The 27544-nt window shown below is 44.5% G+C and overlaps 2 protein-coding genes across 5 annotated transcripts in view; one reads left to right on the top strand and one right to left on the bottom strand.

The window, feature by feature from the left end:
- The window catches only part of LOC119163755 (XK-related protein 6), a 43062-nt gene extending 32407 nt beyond the window's left edge, over positions 1-10655 (top strand). For all 3 annotated transcript variants that reach the window (XM_075873499.1, XM_075873498.1, XM_037415822.2), the window contains exon 5: positions 1311-10655. In XM_075873499.1, the coding sequence (XP_075729614.1) occupies positions 1311-1601 (291 nt within the window). In that variant the 3' untranslated portion in view covers positions 1602-10655. The remainder of the gene's footprint in view (positions 1-1310) is intronic.
- LOC142771692 (uncharacterized) overlaps positions 9334-27544 on the bottom strand; it is a 29342-nt gene continuing 11131 nt past the window's right edge. The window contains exons 2-4 of one of the 2 annotated variants that reach the window (XM_075873501.1): positions 14711-14929; positions 12254-12528; positions 9334-11397 (exon numbers count right to left, since the gene is read on the bottom strand). In XM_075873501.1, coding sequence (XP_075729616.1) covers positions 11209-11397; positions 12254-12528; positions 14711-14927 — 681 coding nt within the window. In that variant the 5' untranslated portion in view covers positions 14928-14929 and the 3' untranslated portion in view covers positions 9334-11208. Of the gene's footprint in view, positions 11398-12253; positions 12529-14710; positions 15751-27544 lie in introns of those variants that run through there. The other variant, XM_075873500.1, reaches the window with a different exon arrangement.

The following is a 27544-nucleotide window of genomic DNA, read 5'->3' as shown; positions in this document are numbered from 1 at the left end:
TCTCCATCAGAGCATGTTATTTTTGTACTATATTATGTGACCTTATCTGGATGGCTATGGACGCCCGTTCTGACAGGAGTTTCACCCCTTAAACATTTCTTATTTTGTGCACCGAAGCCACGTTCACGCTGCTAGCAACAGCCGACCAACAATGGCAGATGCAATGGCAAGAACTCATTCTGTGCTATATCACACTCTGTGTTCCTCATATTTGTTCCTTGTGAAGCAGAAATGGTGACACACACCTTTCATTATAAAACTCCACTTCGATCGAAAGTTATTTCACACCTACATCGCGTCTATTCTGCGTGCCTAAAACCTGTGTCTGGGAGTGTTGCAAACAAATGAAGGAAATCTTCGGCTCCGTGCTGACCAGGAAGAGTTTCTACTGTTCAAAAACCAAGGAGTATCTGGACTTCGACGACAAGTTTGCAGGCGTTCTCAAGAAGCTTAGTGGAGACGAAGCTTGTCAAAGTTTAAAACGGCACCTGATGGAGGTGTGTCCAGAAGCGGCCAAAAGTCAACAAAACTGGATCACTGAAGGAAAGGAATTGGCAGCACAATACATACGACTTTATATGAGGGTGCATTTTGCTTGCCTTTCCTTTTTCTCATAATTTAGCAGCATGCCAAAGATATTGTCATATTTCGCACTGGCAAAACTGGGTTTGCACGCATCATATAGAAGTGCTGTGATTTTATTTCGAGAGAATGTAATTTGTATTTATTTTCTGAAAGTTTGAGTGCTTCAAATAGTAAAATTATGGTACGAAGCGAATGGAATAGCAATCATCACTAAAAAAAAATTCAAAAGTTTGAAAATTCCTACGCCCCTTGTAGGAACTGACTCTAGCTGTTGAAAACTTATTGAAGATAATTTTTCAGCATGCGTTTACCTTTGCAAATACATATTCTAGACTGTTGAGGGCTTACCCCCATATTCACAAACTCTCCTCAACTCGACTTTCACCCTTCGCTTGACAGAGTTGAGCACTGCGCTGCTGCTCGGCTGAATGACGCTGCGCTGCTCAAGAATCGCACCACATTATCGGTGATATGCAGTGACTTACCGTGCCTAAAGAGGGCGCTTCTGCCGGCTTTCTCAAGTGAAAGTGAAGCGTTGAGTGAAGGGACATTCTAGAATACGGGGGTTATCCTTTCATTCAACACAATATAGAACGAGAACTCGAAATTTTCCTGTCACTTTCTTTTCAACACAGTCTGGCGTCATTTACTTGTGATAGACGCCTCACGCGGTCCTAAAAATACTCCTAACAAGTTTGATTTTTTTCGCCGTCCCATCGTCGCAGGTCATTTACTACCTTCTGCTGCACCCCAATGCCTCCAGCATTGCTCAGTCTGTAATGCAAGACCTGAACAAGTGGATTGACTACGTGTCTAAAAGGTCAAAAGACTCGCCAGTGGAACTGCCAAATGCGGAACACGGGTCATCACCCTGTGTGCACCTCACCGAAAGCGTTTGCAACAGCGACCCATTAGAGACATCAGGTGACTTGGCTTTTGAAGATACAGGAGGAGCCAACGACATTGCGATACCTCTGCACACACTGTGCGATTCGCATGCAATCGAGTACAGTTAAGTGGGAGAAAACTTTGTAGTCGTGCTCTGAAATTGCAAGTGTGCAATGTATGGTGCTGACCTCATGGCAAGAGGTTGTTTTGACTTGCCCGTCAAGAGAAAGTCACTAGTCAAGCCCTCATGGAACAAGTGAGAAATTATGAAAGCCCAAAGCTGCCTCCAGCGTGACTGTGTAGTGACATATATTGGCTGCCTTTTGGAAGAAGGCTGGTGCAGTTTGAGATTGTGATTGCTTGCGAATGAGTAGTTTGTGTATATTACCCACATCTAGGTATACAAGCACGAAGGCCCCATGAGCGGGTTTTATTGGCAATTCTTGATGGAATTATTGGCTGCACTTTGGAAGAAGACTGGCTTTGTTAGAAATTGTGATTGCCTGCAGATGAATAGGCGGTACACGTAACTCAAGTCTAGACATTGTGTCGAGGAAAGAGCGATTCCAGTTAGCCTGCGTAATTGGATTATGACATCCACAGTGCCTTTGTCGTCATCATGTGATTCTTGAGTTAGTGTACATGCCGTGCTTATACCTTGCGAGCATGGTTCAAACTAAACGCCGTGTCACAAAGAAAAATTGTGTTAAGTTGGCTTAGCAGCTATAAAGAAGCTTGAAAACTATGCTCAACTACAAGGTTGTGGGGTTTTCCCCACAATTAGGAAGCGTTATAAGTACTAGTCCTGCATGCAAATTTTAAACCCGCTCGACCTCTTAAGAAACTTTTGCTTGATGATTCCCGAGATCCTTGATGTGAACTGAAAATAATGTTTCCTGTGATTGTGTGGCCTGGTACTTCTGAAGCCAACTGTACTTAGATGTGAACTGATATCAAGGAAGGACATGAGAATGACAGCCTGACCAGTTTTTGAAAGTGGCTACATGTTTTGGGTGCAAGTATTAAAGTTGCACTTCTGACATAACTGGAATTCATACATAACATTTCAGTAACTTACATTTTTTATCGAAGCACCACAAAACAGCCGCCCCTTGTACTACTGAGCTATCGCTGAAGAGTTGCCGTAATTGGAAATACTTTGGGGTGTACTGGCAGTAAAGCTGTGTAATCATTTTTTTGAAGGCGGGAACATTCAGAAAAGTGCAGTTTTCAGCTAAATTGGTTTGCATATTCTTCTTATGGTCATTGCACCTAATGCATGACTGATGACCCACAAGTTGTGACTTCCGTGATTGCTGCATTTAGGCTGGGCCGGAAAAGAATACTTTGACTATGTGGGAACGCTGTGACTGGCTTCATTCAATGCTCAATATTTCTTCATTAATCATCCAAGAAATCACTGAACTGAGACATGTGTTTGTTTGTCTGCTTGTCACTTGGAACATATAATGTTCCAACTCGTGCATCAACAGAACGAAAATGTCAAAATTTTTTAAGGCTTCTGAAAATGTTTTGTGAACACTCTAACTAGAACGAGCTAATTTGTGATGTGTTCTTTCGGACTTCATGAACTAAGCCTTTAGCCTAAGTTTCTACATTAGGTTAGGTTAAAGTGACCGAAGGTTTACAGCCTTGACTTGCCAAGAGAACACTCGATTAAGCAATGTCCATTTTTGTTTATGTTTGTGCTCATAAAGTAATAGTGGTATCAGTATGTAATTTTAACTTTCATTTTTAATGTATTAAATCATGTGGTCATTGTTCGTGTTCTGCTTGTATCATGTTGACAAGAAGCAAGTGCTTTCTGGCTTCTCGTCATGATGCATTGGCTAGCTTTCGACGTCACATTGACTGAGGCTGCTGTTTAGCGTGGCTAACTAACAGCTGTGCACTTTACTCTGCAGTAACTTCTTAGATCATTATGGGCCAAATGCTTGTGAAACTGGGCCCGTGAAAGTTGATTATTTATAGCCTTCGGTGCCCTGTTGTTGATAAAATTGGAAACTAGCACAGAAGGAACCCTTGGCTTAAGCAAGGCACATTTCCAATGCTGTTTTTTTTTTTTAGCAACAAGGTTTTTACATTTTTTATGGTGGACAGCACATGCCACTTTTCTATGTTTTATGTTTTCAAAGTTTATGTTGGATGTTTTAAAAGTTAAATGTTTCAAAGTTTTCAGCTTGTCATTGCCTTCTTCCGTCATTTGTGTCCATGCCAGAGTGCAAGCTTACGTTTTTTTGTGACCTGATATGACTCATTTTGTGCTGGCTTCTTCTGCTACAAGTACGTCTAAGCGACAGGGTCCCCTGTCAGTTGTAGACAGCTACTAGTCTACATGATGGATCAGCAATTACGGTGATTGACTGCTGACCTAAAGGTCACGAGGTTGGTCCCGGCGGAGGTGGTCGCATTTCGGTAGAAGTTTCGGTAGAGGTGAAGGTTTCGGTGAAGGCAGAGGCCCATGTACTATGCAATGTCAGCGCACATTTAAGAACACCAGGTCTTCAAAATTTCTGGATCCCTTTACTGCGACGTCCCTCATAATCATGTCGTGTTTTTGAGACCCGATATATTAAACGTGCCATTTGTCTTTAGTGAATTATTTATTGTTCATGTAGCATCTACCATGGTCATGAAAGCTCTGGTTGTGTGCATAACGCCTGGTGTTTTCATGCACTATCAGTTGCAAAAGTTTTTTGATTTATTTGCTAGAAGCCAAACCAAATGCAAGTTAATGTGATACTGTCATGTCGGAACTGCAGAGGACATTCTTTTGACATGCTTGCAGCGTGGGAGTGACTTTCGCTGCAGCATGCATTTACGGGGTGTGAAAGTTGTGACTAAATAGTACTGTGAGGTATTAATTCACCTTAACACTTACTCATGATGGCCAGCACAAATGGGGCGCAGAAGACAAAAGTACACGACACAGGTGCTGTCTAACAACTAACTGAATATTTATTGAAATAAGTACCTAGGATGTATATAGAAGAATTTGTGGAAAAAAATATATGGAAGTATTCATAAAAGATATATATAGGAGAAGATATAGGAGGAGAAATTAACATAAAAAAGTACACCTTTCAAAAGATAACCAATGATCAAAACAATATTATCATGCATAATAGATTGAAACAGTGAATGTCTCAGGAAAGCCCATTCCTCATCAGTCAGAGCTATAGAAAGGCAGCTTATGCATGTAATCAACACAGCATTCAATCCAGTAGGCATTACTGTGCAGCCACAAGATAATGTGAAAAAAATATGAAAGATTTCAAGTTTTGCCAGATATAAGGTCAACAAGATTACCCCTTGATGTTTGCACAAGCCACGTTTAGTAAGTTGTTGAACTGATTGTTTGACTAATTGCTAAACTAATCTGCAGGAAAGTGATTTGTGAACGTAAATACTATTGATCTATGTCTCACTTGGACTGGTGCGATAACCACCACATGAGTGCTGAATGTGACAGGACACGTCAGTTTAATGACAGAACACAAAGGTCATTACTGTAACTTCGTTATGCAAGTACTTGACGGGTATCACATCACTCCCGCTGATTTGATGACCATTCTGGCCATCGGCATTCCGACGTAGAAATTTTTGTGACAGAAGGTACATCTCATTGTTGTACCAAGTGTGGCCATTTGTACGTGAGACAGGCGGGAGGATATTGTCATTGCGTGTTGTGTGCCTTAATGATGTCCTTTTTACATGTTTTTACAAATGGACTCTTGCATAACCAATGAAATTACTTACCCCACATTTCAATTTGTGAAAAGTGAAGAATGCGTTTATTCTCGAGGTCCAACTGGTACTGTTTGGTGTAGGATCTCGGATGGTTGGTGTGAAGTGCGTGCTCTTTTTCATAGTTCTGTCTTTTTCTCATAATCAAATTGTGAGATTAAGAATAAGTATAAACTTTTTACAGCATCTTGCAAGCAATCGCTGCCAAAAATTCGTACAGAACAAACTCATACTCCTGTAGAAATAACTAGGCCTATGTGCTTACGTGGTTTGTTTGCTAGAAGCACAACAATGGTTTCTGGGTAACAAATTCATTGCAGTAAAGAATCATATGGTGAACTCATGAGACTGCGGTGACTCAAATGCCAGCATTCATGTATACACTTTGCTGCTCAGCAGTGCTTCTTTAAAGCTTGCTAATGTTTCTGTGTGGTGAACAAACTTGATGGTCAGTGTTACTGCTTCACTAGGTTAGAAAGAGTTTGGACCGACATGTGCAGGGGTTCGTACATAACAGGTGATTGTTAGTTGGGAGTGTTTACTGCTCACATGTCAGGAAATGCTCATGTTCACAGAATGCCAAATGATTTGTCACAACAGTGTCACAAAAAGTTCACCTTATTGATGCCTTCCCAGTTTTTCTGGAGATACTCAGCTTCTCTGTTTTTATCTCTGCAAAATGTGGTTTTAGTGACAGCTGTTGGGGCACCTATTATGATCAGCTAAGTTCATTTCAACTGAAGGGTGCCTTTTCATTTTATGGCCAAAGTTGCGTTTCAATCGTTATTGGGGCAGATGAAAAAGTTCCTGCCAACTGTCTTTTTTTTTCTGCATTGCATCAGGAATCATGGGTGTAGCCGTCCTCAGCCTTTGCTAAATGACGCTATATTGCGCGGGTCTCGTATGATGCGACAAAAAAGCTGTGGTTAGGTGGTTAGCTTAATAAATCAGGAGGAAGATTGCAGAGAGGCTGGTGATATGGCAGCCATAGGTCGGAAAGAAATGTGGAGCTCATTCAGGCTGACACAAGGTTTCTCAAGTTTTCTCAACCAGCCTCTCTTGAAGCCAAACTTGCAGAAATATCACTCACCTGGGCTCACTGATACTCATACTCGTGGCTCAATCAGAGTGAGTGAGTTAAATGAGTGAGTCCGAGCTGTCATATCAGCCAATACCTAATTATTGTGTTCACGTTAGGGATGTAAAGTATTGATGCGTGTTCGAATCTAGAATTACAGGCATACATTTTGTGGCGGTGTTTTTTACTTCAGTGCTGAGAGGACAGGGTATTTTGTTGAGTACTATACAACAACAGCCCTTTGGACAAAGGTGCACAAAGAATAACGGCATGACTGAATGTGCCAATTACTACATATCTGTGCATTGCTTAACAAAGCTCAGTGCAAGAAACTTGGGCACTCTAGGTGGTGTTGTGCAACTATAGTAGTCAAATTGTTACTTCCTGCGACGTTTATGTTCAGCACATCCGGGCTGTGAGCTGATGAACACACAGCAGGATACCGCGGTTAACTCATTAGTGGATGAATGAGTTGTCTGCCATCATGGAGGCAACCTGTTTATGTTGCAGAACCTGGAGGCAGTTTTTGCACAATGACATCTTAGCCTTACATTTTTTTGCTAATGTTGCTATGGCAACGTAGTCCGCTACTTCAACTTCTGTTTCGTGCCTCTAAATTTCTCTTTTATCATCATTATACTTTTTGCGATCTCTAATTGTTTTGTTTATCGTGACATTATCTAGTCAGCTACATACGTAGGTTCCACATGGAAAGTTTCTATATCCACATATTTTTTGTTCCCTGAAAGTCTTTTGGCACATACTCTATTACGTTATATTTTGAATGCAACCACTATTTAGATTTTAACAAGGCATTTTTGTATAAAACAGTTTCAATCATAGCCTTGTCTTGGGTCACACAAAAACTTATGAATTAGGAAATATTTGTAAACCACAATCTTGCTTACTGTCAAATTAAACGTTAAGTTTGTCAGAGGTTCATGATGCCGACATTAAGTGGAAAGAAGCTTGTGGTGTAAGTTTTCAGGTACAAGGCATCATTATCGAAAATTATGTTTTCGGTACCCTGTTATGTTCCATTATGTATTATCAACTGTTTTTCTCAGATCCACTGAAAGCCATCCAAGTATTTTACAGTTGTGCTATCCAACAGTAGTGACCTTTTTTTTTTGCAGACCTTTTCTTTTTCAATACGTTGTAGTTAAAATAGTTTTTCTCCAGTTGGAATAAATGAAGAAGTCTTGAAACAATGTTAAAATAGGGGGCAGGAACTTGTAGCCCTATGTTGTCTAATCTTGGTAAATCATGACATAGCGACACATTCATCACGGCCAACTAGTTTCTGCAAAACATTTTATGAATACAGCCCTCCCATGGTGCTTAAAAGGGCCATGACACAGTCACCCAAGAATTTTTGGTTTTCTACAAAAAACTAGAAGTAGGGCTATTACACCTATGCAGATATGAAAAGTCAACCATTAAAGAATACTTCAGTGCAAGAAAGGCCCTAGAAGTCTCCAGTTGCAAATCCTGCTCACCGCCAGCGACTGCCTTTTCGCCGAGGCACCTGTAACGTGCAGCAATTAGTGGTGCAGTTACATCCTACCACAGTTTTAAGCTGCTGCAAATCGTTCGATTTCCAGGCTGAACTTAAGAAAGCTAAAATATCTCGATTTCACATGCAGCACACAACAAAAAAAGATCATTCACCAGAATGTAGACACTCGCGCAGCGAGCTGCTTGTTACGTCAGGACTCGCTAGTACGCCTGTGTGGTCAGATTTTCGGGATGCTCACGTTTTTATAGGAATAATCAATTGTAAATTAAGAGCTCCAACCAAACCTGCTATAATTTTACCACCTTATTTGTGAGTGCTCAAGGATTAAGCCACAAAACACAGATTATGATAAAAAATAAGTGTCATGGCCCTTGAAAGGAAACCTGGATTACTTCTTAAAACAAATTACTTTGGTGTGTGTAATGACAGTTTGATCCCTGCTGAATTCGAAAACTGATGTGAGTTGTCAAAAGTCGACACAAATATCACCTTAGGGACAGGAAACGGCCACTGCGGCCTTTTTGAGATGCTGAGGGCCCGAGGAGATGCTATCTTCGCTATGCAAAGTCATGTGCAACAGCAGCTCTGTGAAAATGTGGCCTCTGCGATCAGCTCCAGCAACGGCGCCCAGCCACAGCTAGTCACGAAGGCCACATTTGAACATACGAGAGACTCTTGTTCACACTGCGCCTCAACTGTTTGTCGGTACGGCAGATTTTGTTATGCCCCGCCGCAGTGGTCTAGTAGCTAAGGTACTCGGCTGCTGACCTACATGTCACGGGATGAAATCCCAACTGTGGCGGAGGTGAAAATGGAGGTAAAAATGCTGCAGGCCTATGTGCTCAGATTTGTGTGCATGTTAAAGAACCCCAGGTAGTCGAAATTTTTGAAGTCCTTTACTATGGCGTCTCTCATAATCTTATAATCATATGGTGGTTTTGGGAAGTTAAACCCCACATATCAATCAGATTTCGTTACCATGCGGCAAAACTTTTCTGTACTGTAAACTTACTTGAGCCCCTGATACATAAACAGCAATCTCCAAGTTCGGATCAACGAGTGGTGGCAACCTTACGTTGTAATTTAGCACAGCTGTGCCAAATTAACCGAAGTTGACGTAGTTCAGGTTCGTTTCCATGCCCACACTTGTAGCACGGCCTGTGAGTGAGGCAAGATGAGCATTTTTTTTATGTAAGTTGAAGCTCCTGCTGCAGTAACTGTGAAGAAAGGTTACAGCTTTGACGACTATAACGACTGTTCTTGTTAACCACAAATCTTTACCTTATTCAAAAACCACTTTAGCTTCCCTTTACAGCAATAAGTGAGGTGGCTTGAAGAGGTGGCTACTTCTTTCAAAATTTTGTATCCTTTCCTCTTGTAGATATTCTTGCACCAGTCATTTCACACAGTAAGTAATTTAATCTTCGTTGTTTTAATTATATCAATATTGAAAAAAAAACCTTTTGCCCATTGAATGCAGAGAGCAGACACTGGGTTTGCTTGCAACAAATGCCTCGCCTTTTTATTGCCAATGCGCACAACCCATTTGGTAATGGTGACATTCCTGAAGTGCTATGTGATTTGCATACTGAATGTGCGGTCGTACAGATAGAATATAACAAGTCCTTTAGTCAACGAATTGCTTTATAACTGTTTACAGCAACATTTTCCAGCCTTTCTATTGGTTCACTTTGTTAAGTGCTTCACAATGATGTGCCAACGAACTTTTGCTCATGTTTAGCTCTTGTGATTTGTAAGCGTGCTGACAGTTCATGGCTCAATATAGCTGAAGTGAAACCCAAGTTGTGTATATTTGAAGCATTGATGTGAGAGATTCATTTGAGCCAAAGGACATACCTTTTGACACTTGTTTCTTTTACTACATCATCCGTGATTTTATTACATTTCATTTGGTCATGTAGAGTTTCACAGGCAGATACATTGCTTGCTCTTGTGCTCTGTGCATAGTTACGTGCTCTGTCTGAGAGCTTCTTAATGTGTCTTGAAGGGCACTCCATATTTCCATGCAGTCATGGAATGTGGGTCTTTAAAGGTGCATTTGGCTGTTGGCTTGTTGTGGAAAGTTTGATCCGTGTGGTTAATAAAGCACTAGGCTTACCCCCGCTCATGTAGTCATGTAGCACAACATTCCAGTCAGAGTGTCTGATTGATACTGAAGTGGCAGTGTTTTCTCACTATTTACAAGTTTGGTGCTTTCTTTAGTTGCATAGCTTTTTTATTTTTCAATGCGTGTTTTTATTCAAATAGGACTGATGCTTCTTGATGTATGTCTTTAAAGATCGAAAAGCAAGTTACGCCAAAGGTCATGTCATCCTGCAATTTCAGTGTGAGCGACACAGACAAAAACTTCGACCTTTTGATAGAAGGTTATTGTTACTGCATTCCAGTTCCTTAATTGTAGGTGTCACACATAATTTAGGATTATTTTAGTATAACCCAAAATACATTTTGAATGAACGTGACCATGTATGTTGTCAGTCGACAATGACAGGGGTCATCAGACCATTCATGTGTTTGGTTTTCGAGTTCAGTGTGCATATTCTCATGCCAATTTTAACATTTCTTACGGGTGAATGGAATTTAAATATTTTTTTCCATCATTCCAGAGATATACTTGCAAGTTAACTGAACATTTGTTTGTTCATTACTTGTTATTCTACCAGCTAGGGTTCCTATTATCCTTACGCTCATCATGCTGATGATGTTGTGTATCCTATACTGTGCTCAAAATACCTTGTGTGTTCCTTAGAATTATGTGCGCTCTGTGCATAGAAATTATTAAAATTGTTTAATTAATGACGGTTCCTGCTTGCTTTAGTAAGATGGAGAAGGCACCCAGAAACTCGTGAAATTGCAAGTTTCTGTGGTTGGCCTCCATTACTCGCACGCTAGAAAATGAAGACTTCTGATAGGACATATGACGTTATAATAAGACTGATCCATTTTTGCTTCAAGCTAGGAACGAGCGAGCGTTTTTTTTCTTTTTTTAATGTTAACACCACGCGCTTGCGCTTCCTAGTTCACTTTTTTACCGACAGGTGTCGCAAAAATCTCTAAATCCTGATAATTTGTACAAGTAGGGAGCACCATTTTTAAGCCATCGCTTCTATACAACTTCCCAGCAGGTGTTTTTAGGAAGCCGCGAAGTTATCCGATAGTAAGCTTGCTTTTTGCTAAAACGTTGCCACGCCACACGACAGTGCGACCTGTTGCCACGACAACGCGACTGTGCTCCAGCCCCACTCGGAAACAGCCGTCATGGCGGTCGGCGCAATGTCACGTGACAGCCCATCACCACGGATTCGATGCAAACGCTTTTGAGCGACAGGACTTGACGCAGCGTGTGTTTTCAGCTGTCGGGCGACGCGTTGCGCACGACGAACGTCTTCCCGCTCCAGGTCTCCTCGGGGAGACCCTTAGTGATGGAGACGTTGTCCTCGATGAGCACCTCGTTGATGGTCGGCATGCGGTCGACCGACACGACCGAGATCTTGCGGTGGCCCGCCCAGTAGGACGCCAGGCCCGAGTTACGTCTCCGCTGCAAGTACGTCACGTTTCGTTCGCAGTTAGCGGGAAAAGCGTTGGCGTGCAGCTGGCTACTCCTACACGGTGTAAGTGCGAAAGTGTGAGAAGTTCACAGAATATGGCAGTCGTGCGCCAGGAAAGAAGCCGTGCAAACAAACGCGCTTGTGCAATTTTGTTTATGAAATGAAAAAAAAATGAAGCGAGTCTTAAGAGCATCACAGCAGATCACGAGGTCTCGTGCAATAGTGCAAGTTTTTGGGGTGAAATAAAATGCGCAACCACAACTTCGCGCGCGTTTCCTGTAAAGCGTGCACCACCTTGCGCTTAAATGCGCAAAAAGAAGCCTTACTTCAAGGCTGCGAAAAATAAGAATGCTAGAATCATATATATGAAAGAAGCATTAATAATCTCTATAGAATCAGAGGTAAGCTCGAGATAAAATGATATTTTTTGTTGATTCTACTGCATTTACTCGCATACTACCCGCAATGCAAATACCAAATAACAATTAGCCAGTGGATGCCATTTATTGCCGCAGAAGTTAATATGATGGGTTCTAACTCGCAATGCAAGCAGTGAATACATAATCTGGTTTCATGTCTCATAATACAAGACATGGCGAGGCAGAGAATGAGCAAAAGTGCACGTTAAAAAGTACCACGTCTTTTTATCCAAATAATTATTTAATTGATGTATTTAGTTTAGCACATTCCTATACGTCATGTTCACTTCTCCTGCGCGATTAAAAGATGTTACGCATAAAGCTGCAGAGTACTGCGACTTGCCGGTGCGGCTACACCCGTGTGCATGCGCATGTGATCGTAACAACTGTTTCAAACTAGCTCGCGCTGCGAAGTGCACATACTGACCCATGAGCGCTTGTAGTGGATGAATCCGTAGCAGAGGTAGGCAACCAGCGCCACCAGCCCACACGCGAACACGATGAGAAGCAGCGGCTGGTAGAGCAGGCCCAGGAAGAGGCCTGCCAGGGAGATGCACAGGCTGAGGAACACGCACAGGCTTGCCTCGATGATGCGGTTCGAGAAGCGGCGACCACCTTGCTTCTTGCTCTGCTTCTTGCCGACGCCGTTGGAGGCGCCGCCGGCGGTGACGCGACCGGAGCCGTTGGCCGAAGGACTCACGCCTGCGGGGCCGATAACACGGGAAGGAATGCGCACCTTGTACGTCTCTTTATCACACCTTTTTAGCCCAGCTTGTAAGGTACAGTAATGCTACGCTCAAACCTCGATGTAACTAACCCGGATATAACGAAATACCAGTTATAACGAAGTAAGTGAAAAATAGTCTTGCAATAGATAGTGGTAGAAATATTCTTTTATAACAAAATTTCGGATATAGCAAATTTAATTTCGTGTAAGATACAATTGAATTATAATTAGGTTAGAGTGTATAGGGGAGGAGATACGCAATTTGAGGACGTGGCAGTTCAGCGCACGTATAAAAAAACAGCAATAAGGGACAATGTGTGAGCAATAGATAGCTAGCACGTCACGTCATTGACGCAGCTTCATAGCGTAGTGTTTCACCAAAATGGCGGCTTTTACGACGCAAAAAAAAAAACAGCGTAATCACACTACGCTCAGCATGCGTCAGTACTGTAAGGCTGTAGCCATATTATTACTAGCCCTTGTGCGTCAGAAACAACGTAACTGGGAAGTGATGCAATGATAACATCAACGTGGCGTCACGAACCATTTGTCCTCCGATGCAGTGCACCAACACGGCGGTTTCGGCTACGTCAGTGCAAGTCAACCGGAGATGGGCATGGAATAGTTGTGACCATGAATAGCGTAAACAGGCTGGTACCATCACAGAAGGGTTTACGCAGTCGTATACTAGCACCGTTTGTTCACGGTATGTGGCGCTAAGCAGGGAAGTATGGCATTAAGATCACGCGTGCGTCGTCAAAGCATTATGTACACGAGCTTGTCGACTCAAATTGTCTCTCTGTTATGCAGGCTGATAGATAACCATAATGCAAGGGCGTTTTTCCTCTGATATATAAAAAAAAACTTCTAGAACGAGACGTGCTTTAGTTTTACAGGTTTGCCGATAATCTTTATCTCGTCAAGCCAACGAACAGAAGCTCATTACATTACGGTGTTCCACTAAAATGTCGGACAGGGAACAGCCAGCACACTGGCTAAAAATGTCTGTATCACCCGATCACCATTTGCAGTGCGTACAGTTGAGAATGATGCCAAATTCAGAAGGCATGATTGATTGATTGATTGATTTATATGTGAAATTTAACCTCCCAAAACAAATATATGATTACGAGAGACGCCGTAGTGGAGGGCTCCAGAGATTACGACCACCTGGAGTTCTTTAACGTGCACCCAAATCTGAGCATACGGGCCTACAGCATTTTCGCCTGCATCGAAAATGCAGCCGCCGCAGCCGGGATTCGATCCCGCGACTCAGCAGCCGAGTGCCTCAGCCACTAGACCACCGCGCGGGGCAACTTCACAAGACCTACCGGCCTGAGGGCTCCAGAGATTACGACCACCTGGAGTTCTTTAACGTGCACCCAAATCTGAGCATACGGGCCTACAGCATTTTCGCCTGCATCGAAAATGCAGCCGCCGCAGCCGGGATTCGATCCCGCGACTCAGCAGCCGAGTGCCTCAGCCACTAGACCACCGCGCGGGGCAACTTCACAAGACCTACCGGCCTGAAGATGTCATTAATAACTATGGGGGTTTCACGTTCCAGAACCACGACACGGTTATGAGAAAAGCTGCAGTAGAGGGGTCCGGAAAATTCCGACCACCTGGGCTTATTTAACGTGTGCTTAAAGCTAAGCGCACGGGAAATCACTTTTCCCGCATCAATATGTGGCCTCCGCAGCCGGGATTCGGCCCCGCGACCATCGGGTCGGCAATGAAGCACCAATAACAATAGACTGCGACAATGGTGGGCCGGGGATGCGGCCAGAAACAAAACAAATAAGAAATCACATTGGAATTTTCCAATAAACAACATAGATTCTTTACGCCTTACCTTGCATGATCAAAACTTGCATTTCCTCGCAGCACGGTAGACGTGTCCACCTAGACGCGAGGCCACTCTATAGCGATTGAGAAAGCGGTGTGAACGGGACCCGATCACTCTACCGCCTTCTGCTCTTAGATGCAAATCTGAAGTGGCCTGCAAATTTTTATCATATGTTCTTTTCGCTAGGATCATGAACAACACGTCTGACCACCATCCCTTCCTCAGAAGTACATTCTTGCCACTCACACCACGAGGCCGCCCCGCTCCCCTCTTCCCTTATCTACTTTTCTGGAACGATCCCTACTCACCAACGACTATTTGGCTACCGAGGAAGTGGTTGGTAGGGTGAGCGCCGTGGACTTCCGTGGGCGGGTGCAAGAGGGTGCCTCCGAGCCCACCGTGTCCCTTTTGATTGTGGCAGGCGGCCATGCCGTTTCCACCGTGCGTCTCGTTGTAGAATATTATGGGACTCGGTCTGAAGCTGCCCGGCGTTATGTGGGTCGCAGGCGTCTCCAGCGGAGTCATGTCTGGAACGAAACGGCGATTCATTGATCAAAAGGCAGACGGCCAGCTGGTTCTCGAGCAGCGCAAAAAAGAAAGAAAAGAAAAAAAGGTAGAGCAGCGCAAAATTCGAGACACTGAGCGCAAGCTTCAACCTATTGGAGAAGTTCGCGTACCGCACGAAGTGAGGGGTACCTATAGCATTCGGTCCGATGCAATAATTGCAACCACTTGAACACGGCGAAAACGTTGACCCTGGTCCGAAACACTGCCGCAAAAAAAAAGTACTGATCAAGATGGCGTGGGGTCATTACCCGTACTTTGCGCTGCTCTGCCACAATAAATGTTCACCACAGGCTGGATTACGGACGACTCGACTACGTAATTAGTCGGGCCATTTGCCTACCAGTGAATATAACCATCATTAAATTAATTGCCAGCCTATCGACTGACAAGTGTCTAGATCAGCTAGTCGACTAGCTCCAACATTATGGCAGCGATTGACCTGAATCTCCCACGTTCATTCCACAGTTTATATATGAAATGACAGGCAACCATCAGGTCGTGGTAACGTGAAGTAAAAAATTCAAACAGTGCATTAAACCTTACCGGCCGAATTAAGCGGACACCAACTACAATGTAGCCATACGTACATGTAAAGTTCGTGCTATTGCGTTCTTCCTCCCATATTTGTGACGAACTACGCGTACGTAATCAGATGAGCGCATTTGGGAAGCTTGCACCATAGTGTCCTTGCAATGTACCACTGACGTGGCTTAACTTCGGTTCGTTTCGGGGCTGAAAATGGCGTGCAATGTAGCCTTCGTTATAACATTAACAGCCACGGCTTTCGTAGAACTGGGAGCAAGCAACGCAGCCACATCGAACGTTCACCTTCTATCGAAGCAGACGACGCGGCGGCGAAAATCGTCTGCGTTTAGTATACGAAGGCGTGGAGGGCTCTGGTCATTACATCCCTTCTCCCACCAGCTGGAGCTTAGGAGAGTTTTACAAACACTATACGCGGAGAAGGTTAAAAGAAAAGAGAGTTAAAATATAGTCAATAGAGCAATCGATGCTGTGTCAGACGCTCGTTTTCCTCTCCACGTTTGCCGGAAAGGGAAGGATGAATGACCGCAGCGCACCTGTGTGATTCACTGGAACTTCATCACGTTAGATTGAGAAAGAAAAAAAAAAGAATAGAGAGAGAGTGTGCGCAGACGGTCGGCAACACACCATTGGTTTCAGCGCGTACTGTAACGAACTTGCGGAGTGCTTCCGCTTCCGGGGTCTCCGTTCGACGTTGTCGCTGTTGTGGTACAGTAGAAATAGGAAATAAGGAACGCGAAAACGGGTGAAACGCCGCCACTCGGCATATATCGAACGCTTAAGCAACTCGCCGCCGCTCCTCTTTCTCCTCTCCTCCCAGGAAATGTCATTGACCGCGTCGTGGACCGCAACAGAGGGACCTTGCCGACACGCATGAGTTGGCAGCCCTTCAGTTCGAAGGCGATAGTTTTGCTGGCCTCGCATCACCCACGCATGGGCCGGGCACGAAGCGCGTTGGAAGGATAACCGCTGGTAATTAAGCGCAACTGAATGGATTCCAAGAGAAGGCAAACGCGCGAGGTGGAGACAGAAATTTAGGTGAGCAGATGAGATTAAGAAGTTGGCCGGTATATCGGGGAGCAGCTAGCACAGGACCGGGTTGTTTGGTGGAATATGAGAAAGGCTTTTGCCCAGCAGTGGGTGTAGTCAGGATGCTGCTGCTGCTAATGATATTACCCACTCGAGTACGATGGGTGTAGGAGGTGCATTCTGGCCCAAATAATGATATTTATTAAATGCGAAGCAATTCTTAGCGAACGTCGTTGACTTTGAGCGTATCTATCTATCTATCTATCTATCTATCTATCTATCTCTCTATCTAGCCGCTTACGTTTCGGTGCTCTCGTGGTCCCCCTCCCCCACCCTTAACTTGGCGTGAACCAAAATTAGCATGGGAGGGTAAGATGATTTGAAGAATATGACGCGCTGGTCAAGACATCAATATTGTCACAATCCCGTCGCGTGTGTCGTCAAACACTTACCGTTAGACAGTGCAGGTATGTGCCACAGGTGATTGACAGTATCTACCCAAGAACGACGAGAACGCACATGGACAATTTTAACGCGCGAGCATTAAGAAATACCCGACGTCGGTAGCGTCGACCCAACGAATGCAAAGAATAAATGTCAGGGTTCCAGCTGGAATCGAACCCAAGCATTCTGCGTGGCAACGAAAGCTTTTACCAAAGGGCTACGCCAGGTCTGGGAACTACTTATCAAATAGACGCTAATCTTCGTGAAACGTCAATAGTGGTTGCTTTGCTGCCTACCCAATTTTATAAACATTACATATGTACTCATGTGATAAAGCCGTCACGTCGGGTTAACGTCAATTGTGGTTAGGTGTAATGCGCTGAAGTTGATTTATGTAGCAGTGTCCAGGGCCAGCATCTTCGCGAGCGCATCAGCTCTTCATATCAGTTTCTGGTGTTGCTAATACGCATGTTTCAGCTGGCATCGTTGCGCAAGTGCGAACAACTGGTTATATAAACATCTGCAACTCTTCAACATATGTCTGTGTGTGCAAGATTTGTACATATATATTAGCCTCATTTCATGACATGTCGTTCAATAAAAAAATTACAACACGGTCACCTTCCCTCCGTATGCTTCGCATAACGTCGATTCTGAGGTATGTGGGATCTGCCGATTTTTTTTCTAAGTTATATACAATAGATTATTTCACTCTCCCACCCGCGGTAAGAGCAAGCGTACAAAGGTACTTGAAGAAACGCGAACAGCGCGGCACACTGCATTAATTGAAATCCAACTTTGGTGGCAGCAAGAGGATGCCAGAGTAGTTCTCGATTGTATTACAGATGGCCCCTATGGCTCCGTATTGCCATTCAGGCTACAATCGCTTGAAAAAAAATGTGGAAAAGCAGTGAATGTCGATACAGTTCTGTTCACGTTTCTTTTCAGTCGTCATGTGACATGAAGACCACCATTCGGCGTGGTTAGCGCGTGGGCTGTGGGACTCAATTACGTCACTGCAGATGGCCAACGAGCAATGGTGGCTCGTACATGATTAGAATGGGCCGGACGCTACCGCAGTCGCTCATTCCACCTGAATAACAGACCCCCGCCAAAGATAGCTGCCTCCGACAACATACGAAAAGTCCTTCGAACGTGAGAATAAACCAGTTGTTAGTTGAGCGCTCGTGCTGTGCGCCTCCCCTTTGCTTTGTGTCTGTGTTTACGCCCGCGCTCCCAGTTCGCCGAACCATCATACGAAAACGCGCCTCGGTTCTCTAGTGGTTACCGCACGTGGCTGTTGATTCGAAAGCCGCGGGACCTAATCTAGACCACGATTTATTTTCGAGGGAGACAAAATGCTAGATGCCCATGTGCTTGGACTTTGGCGCACGTTAAAGTGAACAAGGTAATCTAAATTACCGCAACCCTGCACTAAGACGTATATCGCAATCATACCGTTGTTTCGGGACGTAAAAATCCAGACGGCATTGTATATTCAAGCCATGAACGTTCTGGTCTGTAGATACTTTGGCTAAAAAAGAAATGTGCATGCACAAGATTTCGAAAAAAAAAGATCACTACGTGACTTGCGCACCCACTTTCGACAAATTATTGATGAAGACGGCAGGGGTGATAAGTGCGGCAAGTTGGGCCGGTTGGTATAGATGTATAACTTACACGCTGCCCAGTCGAAGTTATACCACAGTTATCAGCAGGCCTAGCGCAAAAAGCACACGTGTCCAGACAAGTAGTCACCGATGCACGACCTTCCACCCAACAAACCACTCCAGGCCCCTACAGTGCACGTCACTGCCAGGAAAAATATCACCTGCATTATTTTATAGCACATTATCGCACCATTTACTTGGCTGCTTTGACAGATAACACATCTTGGCAAAAGTGAGCGCCACTACAGTTGCATTCTGTTTTACTTTATTATTGGTTATAACAACGTGTCAGAATGAGTGGTATTCAAATAAACGTCTAAAATTAAGCGTCTGATACCGCATATTTGATCAACTACAAGACAATGAAACGGAATACAAAGTAGAAAGCATAACAAAGTGACAATCAAACAATAAGAACAACGCTGAGGGACACAGCATACAAAAAAAGGGCTGCATACAGAACGAAAGCTACACACACAGATAAAGCGGCGTTGTTTTCGCGCTGGATTTCCGTGTATGCATCGATTCCAACTCGCACACCATTCCACCTTGTTCCTAAAACTGTTCGATCCACTTCTCTTGGCCGAAGCCTGTTCATGGCATCAACCAACGTCCAGAATCGATCATTCGTACGTAGCACGAGTTGACGCAGTAAGATTGCTGCGCGCCAACGCCTAGTTGCGTGAAATGTCGTTTTCGTCTCGTGTTGGTACTTAAAAGCCTGAAAAAAATTAAAGCTGAGAGGAAAGAAACCACTCTATTTTTGCTCTCTACTCTCTGCACATACGCTCAATATTTTAAGCCTATATTAGTAGTTTGTATTCGATTAGGCGATAACCGAAAATTGTGGAACGAAAACGCATCGATGAGCTCGAAAGGAAAGGAAAAAAATACTAAGTCAGTTTCCTACTCATAACGCACACATGGATATTTTGAGGATCGGGACTACATAACTGAGGCACTCTGTATAATGGAACACTTATTGCTATTAACGTCAATTGAATTCGTTTCTGTTTACTTGACTGCTGTGAACCAAGCATTAAAATAAATAAATAAATAGAATCAACCATGCACTAACTGACACCTGCAAGCGTGCTTTACGGCGGGCCTACTCTTCTGCAGGTGAAGTATACACGCTAACGCGCCAATATCAAGTATTTTTTTTTAGATGTGAAGCATCTTTTGCTCAGGGATGTTTCTATCCTTCCTTCACGTGTCCCCCCCCCCCCATGCGCATCCCCCTCCCCTTCTCTCTATCCTCTCCTACGATTATCCTCCTTCTTCCGAGTAGGCGGCGAAGGTAACGAAATGCTTCCTCGGTACACGCGGTCATTTCGCAAGGCCGTTGAGCGTCGTGCTTTGCGGCGTTCCACTTTTCCGTAAAAAAGAGCACGTCCGCTTTGGTTAGCACGGGATCACGTTTAATGTCACTGGCTTGTGCGTTAAAGGACCGGTTGTTTAGCAGTGCTACAGTTACGGTCATCGGCAGCGTTGGTCAGGTAGAGGTTCTGAATGAGGGCGCACCCGCTTAAGGAGGCTAGACGCGTTTCTGTGGGTACCGTTCACCATCTCCCTGCTGTTTCGTAGTCACGCACGGTTTCGTTTAGCGGGAGATGGTGTAATTTTTTTCTAGCTTGTCCCGACATGGTCCTCCCTAAAAAAACTGAGGGATGACTTCTTCAGGATTTCAAGTATAGTACCTACGCACTAATAATTTTTAATACCGTAAAGCTTGGTGTCGTAATTGTAATGAGGGACAAGAAGCGCTGAGAAAACGTATAGCGCGGCCGTACGTGCACTAAATTTCTGTGCTTTTAGTCGAATAATGAATACAGACGCACACAAAGAAAATTCATGTAGAAAATGAAACAAAATTCAGCGTGGAGACAGCACTTCCGTTAGTGAATTGCAACGAAACGGCAATTTGTTTGTATTTTTGTCTGTCTTACCTTTCAAACTTCGCCACCGGCTTCGCAGATCGTGGCACCAGCCAATAATCGACTTAATGCAGGCGCATTTCTAGGATTTCATCATGTAGAAAGCCTTAGATGCCTGATAAAACACGAAAATGAACCATCGGCATCCCGCGGTGTCTGTGACAACACGACTGATGCAAGACATCTTCGTCACGTAATGACGTCACCTAGGACGTCATCATGACGTCACACAACAAGACGCTGCACGATTACGTACATGACAGTCACTTAATGTAGGCCGATCACGGATGGAGCTCGTGCAAGACTAGGTGTGAAGCCGAAAGCTTGCAGAGTCTCCGATCATGAAGCTAGTGCGAAGCGACGTTGGGCGCAAAAAGATTCTGGAGGGGGCAGGGGAGGATCAGTACAGCTACTGAGAAGAAAAAGATTATTTTCGCCTTCGGGTAACCTTAGGCTAATGCATATGGGGAATATTTCTCGGGTCGGGGGGAGAGGGGGGAAGATAGAGTTTGAAGTAGAAAAGATCACCCTTGTGTGTCTGTATGTGCGTGCGTCTATACATACATACATACATACATACATACATACATACATACATACACACATACATACATACATACATACATACATACATACATACATACATACATACATACATACATACATACATACACATACATACATACATACATACATACATACATACATACATACATACATACATACATACATACATACATACATACATACATACTTACATACATACAAGTTCGTGTATTAAAGAGCTTGAATGCCCCCCCCCCCCCATAAGTCCCCTCGGTCGAGGCCAGTACTCTAAGAGCATGGTCGCGCTGTTTGATGCAGTATCTGTGCACGTTGTACCATAGGCGAAGTGACGACAAACACGACGTCTAACTGTCATTTTGTGAGATCAGAGTTGAAGTTTACTCTATGCGCTGCGCACCTCTCCCTCTGCTTTTTTTATGAACATTACGCAAATATCTTTAAGGTTCCTGCCAAGGCCCACAGCATCAGCAGCGGAATTTAAAGACAACCTGACATGTGAGGCAACAAATTATAAAAACGTAAAAGACGTAAAACAAAACGTAAACAGAACAAAACGTTACGTAAAAACAAAACGTAAAAGGACGTAAATTCGCGTGGCTCTAAGCCGCACTGCATTGCACTCATCGGAAGAATATCAATCGATAATTGTAATTACGTCATTAATACGCCATTTATTTATTTTGACGGCTTCGCTGCAACTTATGCTTTTCGCTTTTCCCCCACATATTAAACAACGATCACGTATAAATTGCAAAGTAATCGCAAGAGACGAAAACTCAAGGCGAGTACAGAAGCAAACAAGGAAAACAATAAGAAAATCGGATGACAGAAACACACTGGCCTGGTACTGTTTCGTAAGGCGACACTGAAGATTTCGATCGGAACAACAGACCAACCATAACACTTGTGGGGTGCTGACACCCCCTGTAAAGTTGTTTGTGCTTCGTGGCGCACGTGTCTCGCCCAAAAGCCGCATTTCGGGTTACAACCACCAGGCGATAGATGGCGTTGTGTTCGCGTTGAGCACCACTATCATCGTCATGGTTGGTAGAGTGGTAGCGCCGGTGGTAACCGCTGGCGGAAGGCAAGCCCTGGTGGCGGGCGAGGGTTGAGCAAGGCTCCCTTCTGCACGTGGTGGTTGCCGCAAACGGTTGTCTCTAGCGTGTGTCCTCGGCGCGTGGCGCCGCGGGCCGCGCGTCGGGGGGCCCTCGTGGTAAGCCAAGCATTGGCGACGCCGCCTTGGGTGTGTTATTGTGTGTTTGTCATGTCATTGTGTTTGCCGTGTTATTGTGTTTGTCATGGAGTGTATGGTCATATTGTGTACGGATGTCCTAGGTTGTTTATAACAATTCGGCGGATGATATCGTTGTTCAAAAGTAGTTAAATAAATGTGTGTGTGTTGTTTAGTTTGTACCGACCGTGTCTACTGTGTCCGTTCACTTCAAGAGCGTGGCGCTCGGTCACCGATTCGAGACCCCACACACTCGGTGCGCGCAGACACATGCACCACCTTCGAACGCACCATGAGACATGAACACCGGCAAGGGTGCTTCACCGCAGGCTCGGTTTTATGCAGGGAAAGCACAGAACACGCTCTGCTTCTTTGAAGGACGTTATAGTCTGACAAGTGCAGTTTGTAGCGATCATTAACTTACATGGCGCAGATCACCATAGCTTACTTTAGCATGATTGAAACACGCTTCGATTATGATGTCAAGACACGATCGCATTCATGTCACTTCAAGGCTGGAATCAGTAAACACCCTAAGCCGTCGTCGTCGTCATCATCATCATCATACCATGTTCGCATCGCAAGAATAGAGACTGCGAAGAGATCAGAGGGAAAATGGGCATGCTCTGCTAGGTGCCTTGTTAATGTTATAGGTTAATTGTCGTGTCAGCATAAAAAACACTTTCAGAATCAAAATATAAAACGAACGTGTCTATCGATGTCCATCGAGATGTACGAAATATCTAAACAACCTATAATAGTGAAGAAATGAGCGTCGCAACGTGAATTACTATTGAAAAACAGTGTAGATCTATTGCGAAGAGTGTCGTACTTATTAGCGAAATATTGGTACAATGTAACGTTTACTAATCGTTGACTGAACGGCTATCATAGCAATGTATTGAAACAACACATGCGCACTAATATGTTTCCGCTCCCTTCACGAAATGATTCGTTGATTGATATGTGGGGTTTAACGTCCCAAAACCATCATATGATTATGAGAGACGCCGTAGTGGAGGGCTCCGGAAATTTCGACCACCTGGGGTTCTTAAAACTGTACGCAAATCTGAGCACACGAACCTACAGCATTTTCGTCTTCATCAAAAACATTAAATAATTTGTGCATTACGGCTGTTCATATCAGAAAATCGCTCCGCATATATGTTTATTTTTCTCTCGTACGCATTGCAGACAAGCTGAACTTTCCACCCTCTTCGTAAGCTGCTTGCACAAAGCAGCGGTTGATATGAAACTAGTAGTGAGGGAAGTTGTTGGCTACACTACTTCTCTCATGCTACTCATCAGACTGGGTAATTAGCAGGTTAGCTATAGTTGCACACTTAGAGCACAAGGGCACGACAGACACGGACAAGCACAACTAACAACTCGATCGCCCAGCAGCAAGTTTTACTGGATTTGGTAATTAACAGCAGATCGTCGATCTCTTAGTCCATTAGGGTAACTGGTTTGTCAAGTTGGTGTAAGCTGTGCTCGAAAAGAAAAATGCCAACGAACAGAGTCGAAAACGGTAAAAAAAAATAAGAAACCTACAATAAGGCCGGGCCGAAGCTGAACGTACAGCTGTGGTCGTAACCAAAACGCTGTTCAGATCGTTGCAGCTTATTTACAGCAATGTCGTTGCAGAACTGCTATAGTATTGCAAGTCACGTTAAGCTCTGATAAGACATAGCGGATGTTAGTGAACTGCTAACGACTTGTTGTTATTGTTATATTAGCATATCGCGCATTAGCGTAATGAATATTTCGCGACACGTCTTTTGTAAATCAACTGCAGTGGGCGACAGAGCAGCATTCGTTGGCAAACCAACTGTCGTAGAAAAAAGAAAGAAAGTAAAGGAAGACGATAAATTAGCACACCTAGAGAACCTTCTTTCGCAACTTGGCTGCGAGCGCGATGAAAGGGCTGATGGAAATGAATAAGCAAGTTTTAGTAATATCAGTGGGCCAGTGACCTAAGTGCTTCCTAGTAGATCGCTGTACCACGGTTGTGAATCCTCCAGACACACGTAATTCACTCTCCGCTTCCTCCACCAATATTGTACGTGACCTAATTCTCCCGTTCAGACACCTGGCATGCAAAGCACGAGCTCAGGTAAGTTTTTTGGATATTGTCACAACGTCTGCGGAGAACGATTATTCGAGTTGTTTGGCGCTACAAGTTGGTGTTCCCGTGGAAGAGAAAAGTAAAAATGAACTTCGACATTGCACGTGAACGCTCCTTCTCGCACGGTCGAACTTCATACCTCTTACATTATATAATCACTGCTTGATCGCGTTAAAAATATTTTCAATCGTTTAGTAAATGTGAGCGTGGTTGACCTTATATGTGTGTTTTGTATTGGAAGAGGTGATACAGCCACACAAAGCTATTGGTCTAACTACACTGTGTTCATCTGTTCAACCATTGAATTAAAGCTATTTTTTATTGATTGATTGATTGACGATCGATCAATCGTTCTTCTCGCGTCTACAGTGAAAAACACAGCAGTTAAACTCCATTACTTTCCTTAATTTCTCGTGCCGTCTCTTCTGCCTGTGAACACTGTACCGTAACCAAGCCTTAACCTGACGCAGCGCTGCACAGAACTGACGCGTATAAGTGTGTAGCATTAGGCTCCGCCTTGACAAATAGGTCCAGAGTCGTTCTTCCGTTGCCCCCCACTGCACACAAACAGCGCACTCACGTCTCTTTCCGCACGGCTTCTCCGGCGAAGAGACGACGTGCTCCGAGCAATAAGAGAGTCGCCCAGAGCGTGCACGGCCGCGCTACGCGACAGCAGTGCGCCCCCCCCCCCCCCGCCTCTTCACCTTCCAAGCGTCTCCAGAGTAATTAACTTTTCCATCAGCCCACTGTAAAGCCTGCCCGTTTCTCTCACTCAACTGGTCTGACCGTCGGCGCGTGATGACGAAAACTGCCCCCGGGACTCTGGGAGCCGCCGTGCTTATCTTCTGCACGCCTGCGTGCACGAGGCAAACACGCATTTCGCACCAGAGAGTCGCGGCGAGCCGAGAAACTGTGGCGGCAATGCGAGTCACCATCAGGACCGGTTTCGAGAGCGCCGTTCTCGAAGTCCCGGTAATCCGTCCCGACTGTAGATTCCAAGTACAGGGTGAACTGGCGCAGCACTGCATGGTAACAAGGGAACAAACGGAGCGGCATTTGTCATCAAACTGAAATGAGGTTTTCAGACTCAGTTTTGCCAAAGACGAGCTTTAAGGGGAATTGCCTCCCCCCCCCCCCCCCCTTCATCGCGGACGCTTCATCATCCGAAGCTGTACTAACCGATTACATCTTCAGTCTGTCATAGCTTAGTTTGTTTGAACACGTATTTTCATTATTATGATGTATTTCTATGTTGGATCGTTTGCATATTTTTGTTTTTTTATAGCCCACCCCCACCTGTAACGCCTTTATGCGGCCTGAGGGTAAAATAAATGAAATAAAATAAATTAAATGAAAGCGCGTTCGAGCATATCGGCACTGTCCGGCAGTAGATGGTGGAGCGCTTCAAATAACCCCTTCCCCCCCCAAAACAAAAAATCACCCGAAAGGAGGCATCAAATCCGCCTCACCCTAGCTTTGCCTTGTCGTTATTTTTTAAAATTCTTGCTTACGAACACGCACTATTTGACGACAATGGCAGAGCCAAGGGTCCCTGATGTTCGATTTTAAGGCTTTACTTCTCATCCTTACCCCAAAAAGTCAAGGACTAAAGCTATCCCGTTGTGAGAAGCGTGTCATCACATTATTTTTATAATTTTCTTTGTCGCATTCATTACAAAGCCGGTTTTCCTTCGAACTCAACAGACGAAAGAGTGGAATAGGGAGGGGGGGGGGGCGTTGTAGTGAATTTCAACCTCCCCCTCCCCAATGCGAAACGCGCACGCCTATGCTAACACCGGTTTCCATAAGTAGAGGGACCTAGAAGTAAACGTCTGCATTCTCAGTACCTATTATGGACACCCCACGTACGCGCAGGAGAACTAGGTCACTTGAGAATGGGAATGAAAGCCGAAGGCCGTAAGAAAGCGTACACGGGGCGTAGTGATGTTCATAGACACGTCATTCTTCCCAAACAAAACGACAGTGCGGGGTCACGGCGATAAGCAACGAACAGCGATGACCTGGATCACGTATGTTTTGAGGGTGTGGCGCCCCCGGGAGCTCGCGTTCTGAACAGGGGTTGAACAGTACAGAAAGCGATATCTTTAGTCCACGCACCAAGAAAAGAACGGAGCATCACTAGGCCACTAAAATTGCGCGATGCATCTTCTATTTGCCTTTTTAATCGCGCTAAAAATCACGCACGTGATTCGTCGAACCAGGCACTATACGCCAGACACAACTGCTTCTCACCTGCCAAGGCACATCCTGCCATCACAACTATTTTCATTTATACGTAGCAGCAATGCACGATGTTTGCAGATTGGTACATGTAGGTCAACGTCAAGCAACTCTGCGGTACAGTAGTGGTGTTCGAAAAGTTTTCGCGTGGTCTGTGCCGAAAGTTTATATACTGTAACAGCCCACGTCACTGCGCAATGTGTATCAGGTGACTTGACCGAGAGCGCGATACCATCAATGCTACCATCACACTGTGATACCACGCAATACTGCGACAGAACATATTGTAGGAACGAGCTGCTACGACCTACCACGCCATTACAAGCCAAGCACTAGTCTATACAAGTTCAAGGGTGCTCTTTCAGTACGCAGTAAATCGAATTGAATAATGTATTATAATAAATCAAAAGCACGCTACTAAACACTTTTCATACATCAACACAGGTGAACTACGTTTCTTCGACAGGTGTCAAAAAACGTCCTCCGAGTAGCGTTTAGTCATTATTCCGTTTCTTGCTTCGCGCGGCTGACAACTTCGACATTCCGATGGTCCATCCACCACTCGCTCACTTACCCAGTGATTCGCACTTTTGCTACGATGACACAATCGCCCATTCTCTCACTCTACGCACTCACATTACTCACCTACGCCAATCACTCATTGTATTAACTCGTACACACATTCACATGTACTCCGATCACTCAAACACGCGTACTCTCCCATTCACCCACTCGGCGCAGGCACACACTCGTTCTATTTACCCGCGAACATGCATTCACCAACT

Source organism: Rhipicephalus microplus, chromosome 9 (assembly GCF_043290135.1).
Source record: "Rhipicephalus microplus isolate Deutch F79 chromosome 9, USDA_Rmic, whole genome shotgun sequence".
Classification (NCBI taxonomy): Eukaryota; Metazoa; Arthropoda; class Arachnida; order Ixodida; family Ixodidae; genus Rhipicephalus; species Rhipicephalus microplus.
This window is presented reverse-complemented; position numbering and strand designations above follow the sequence as displayed.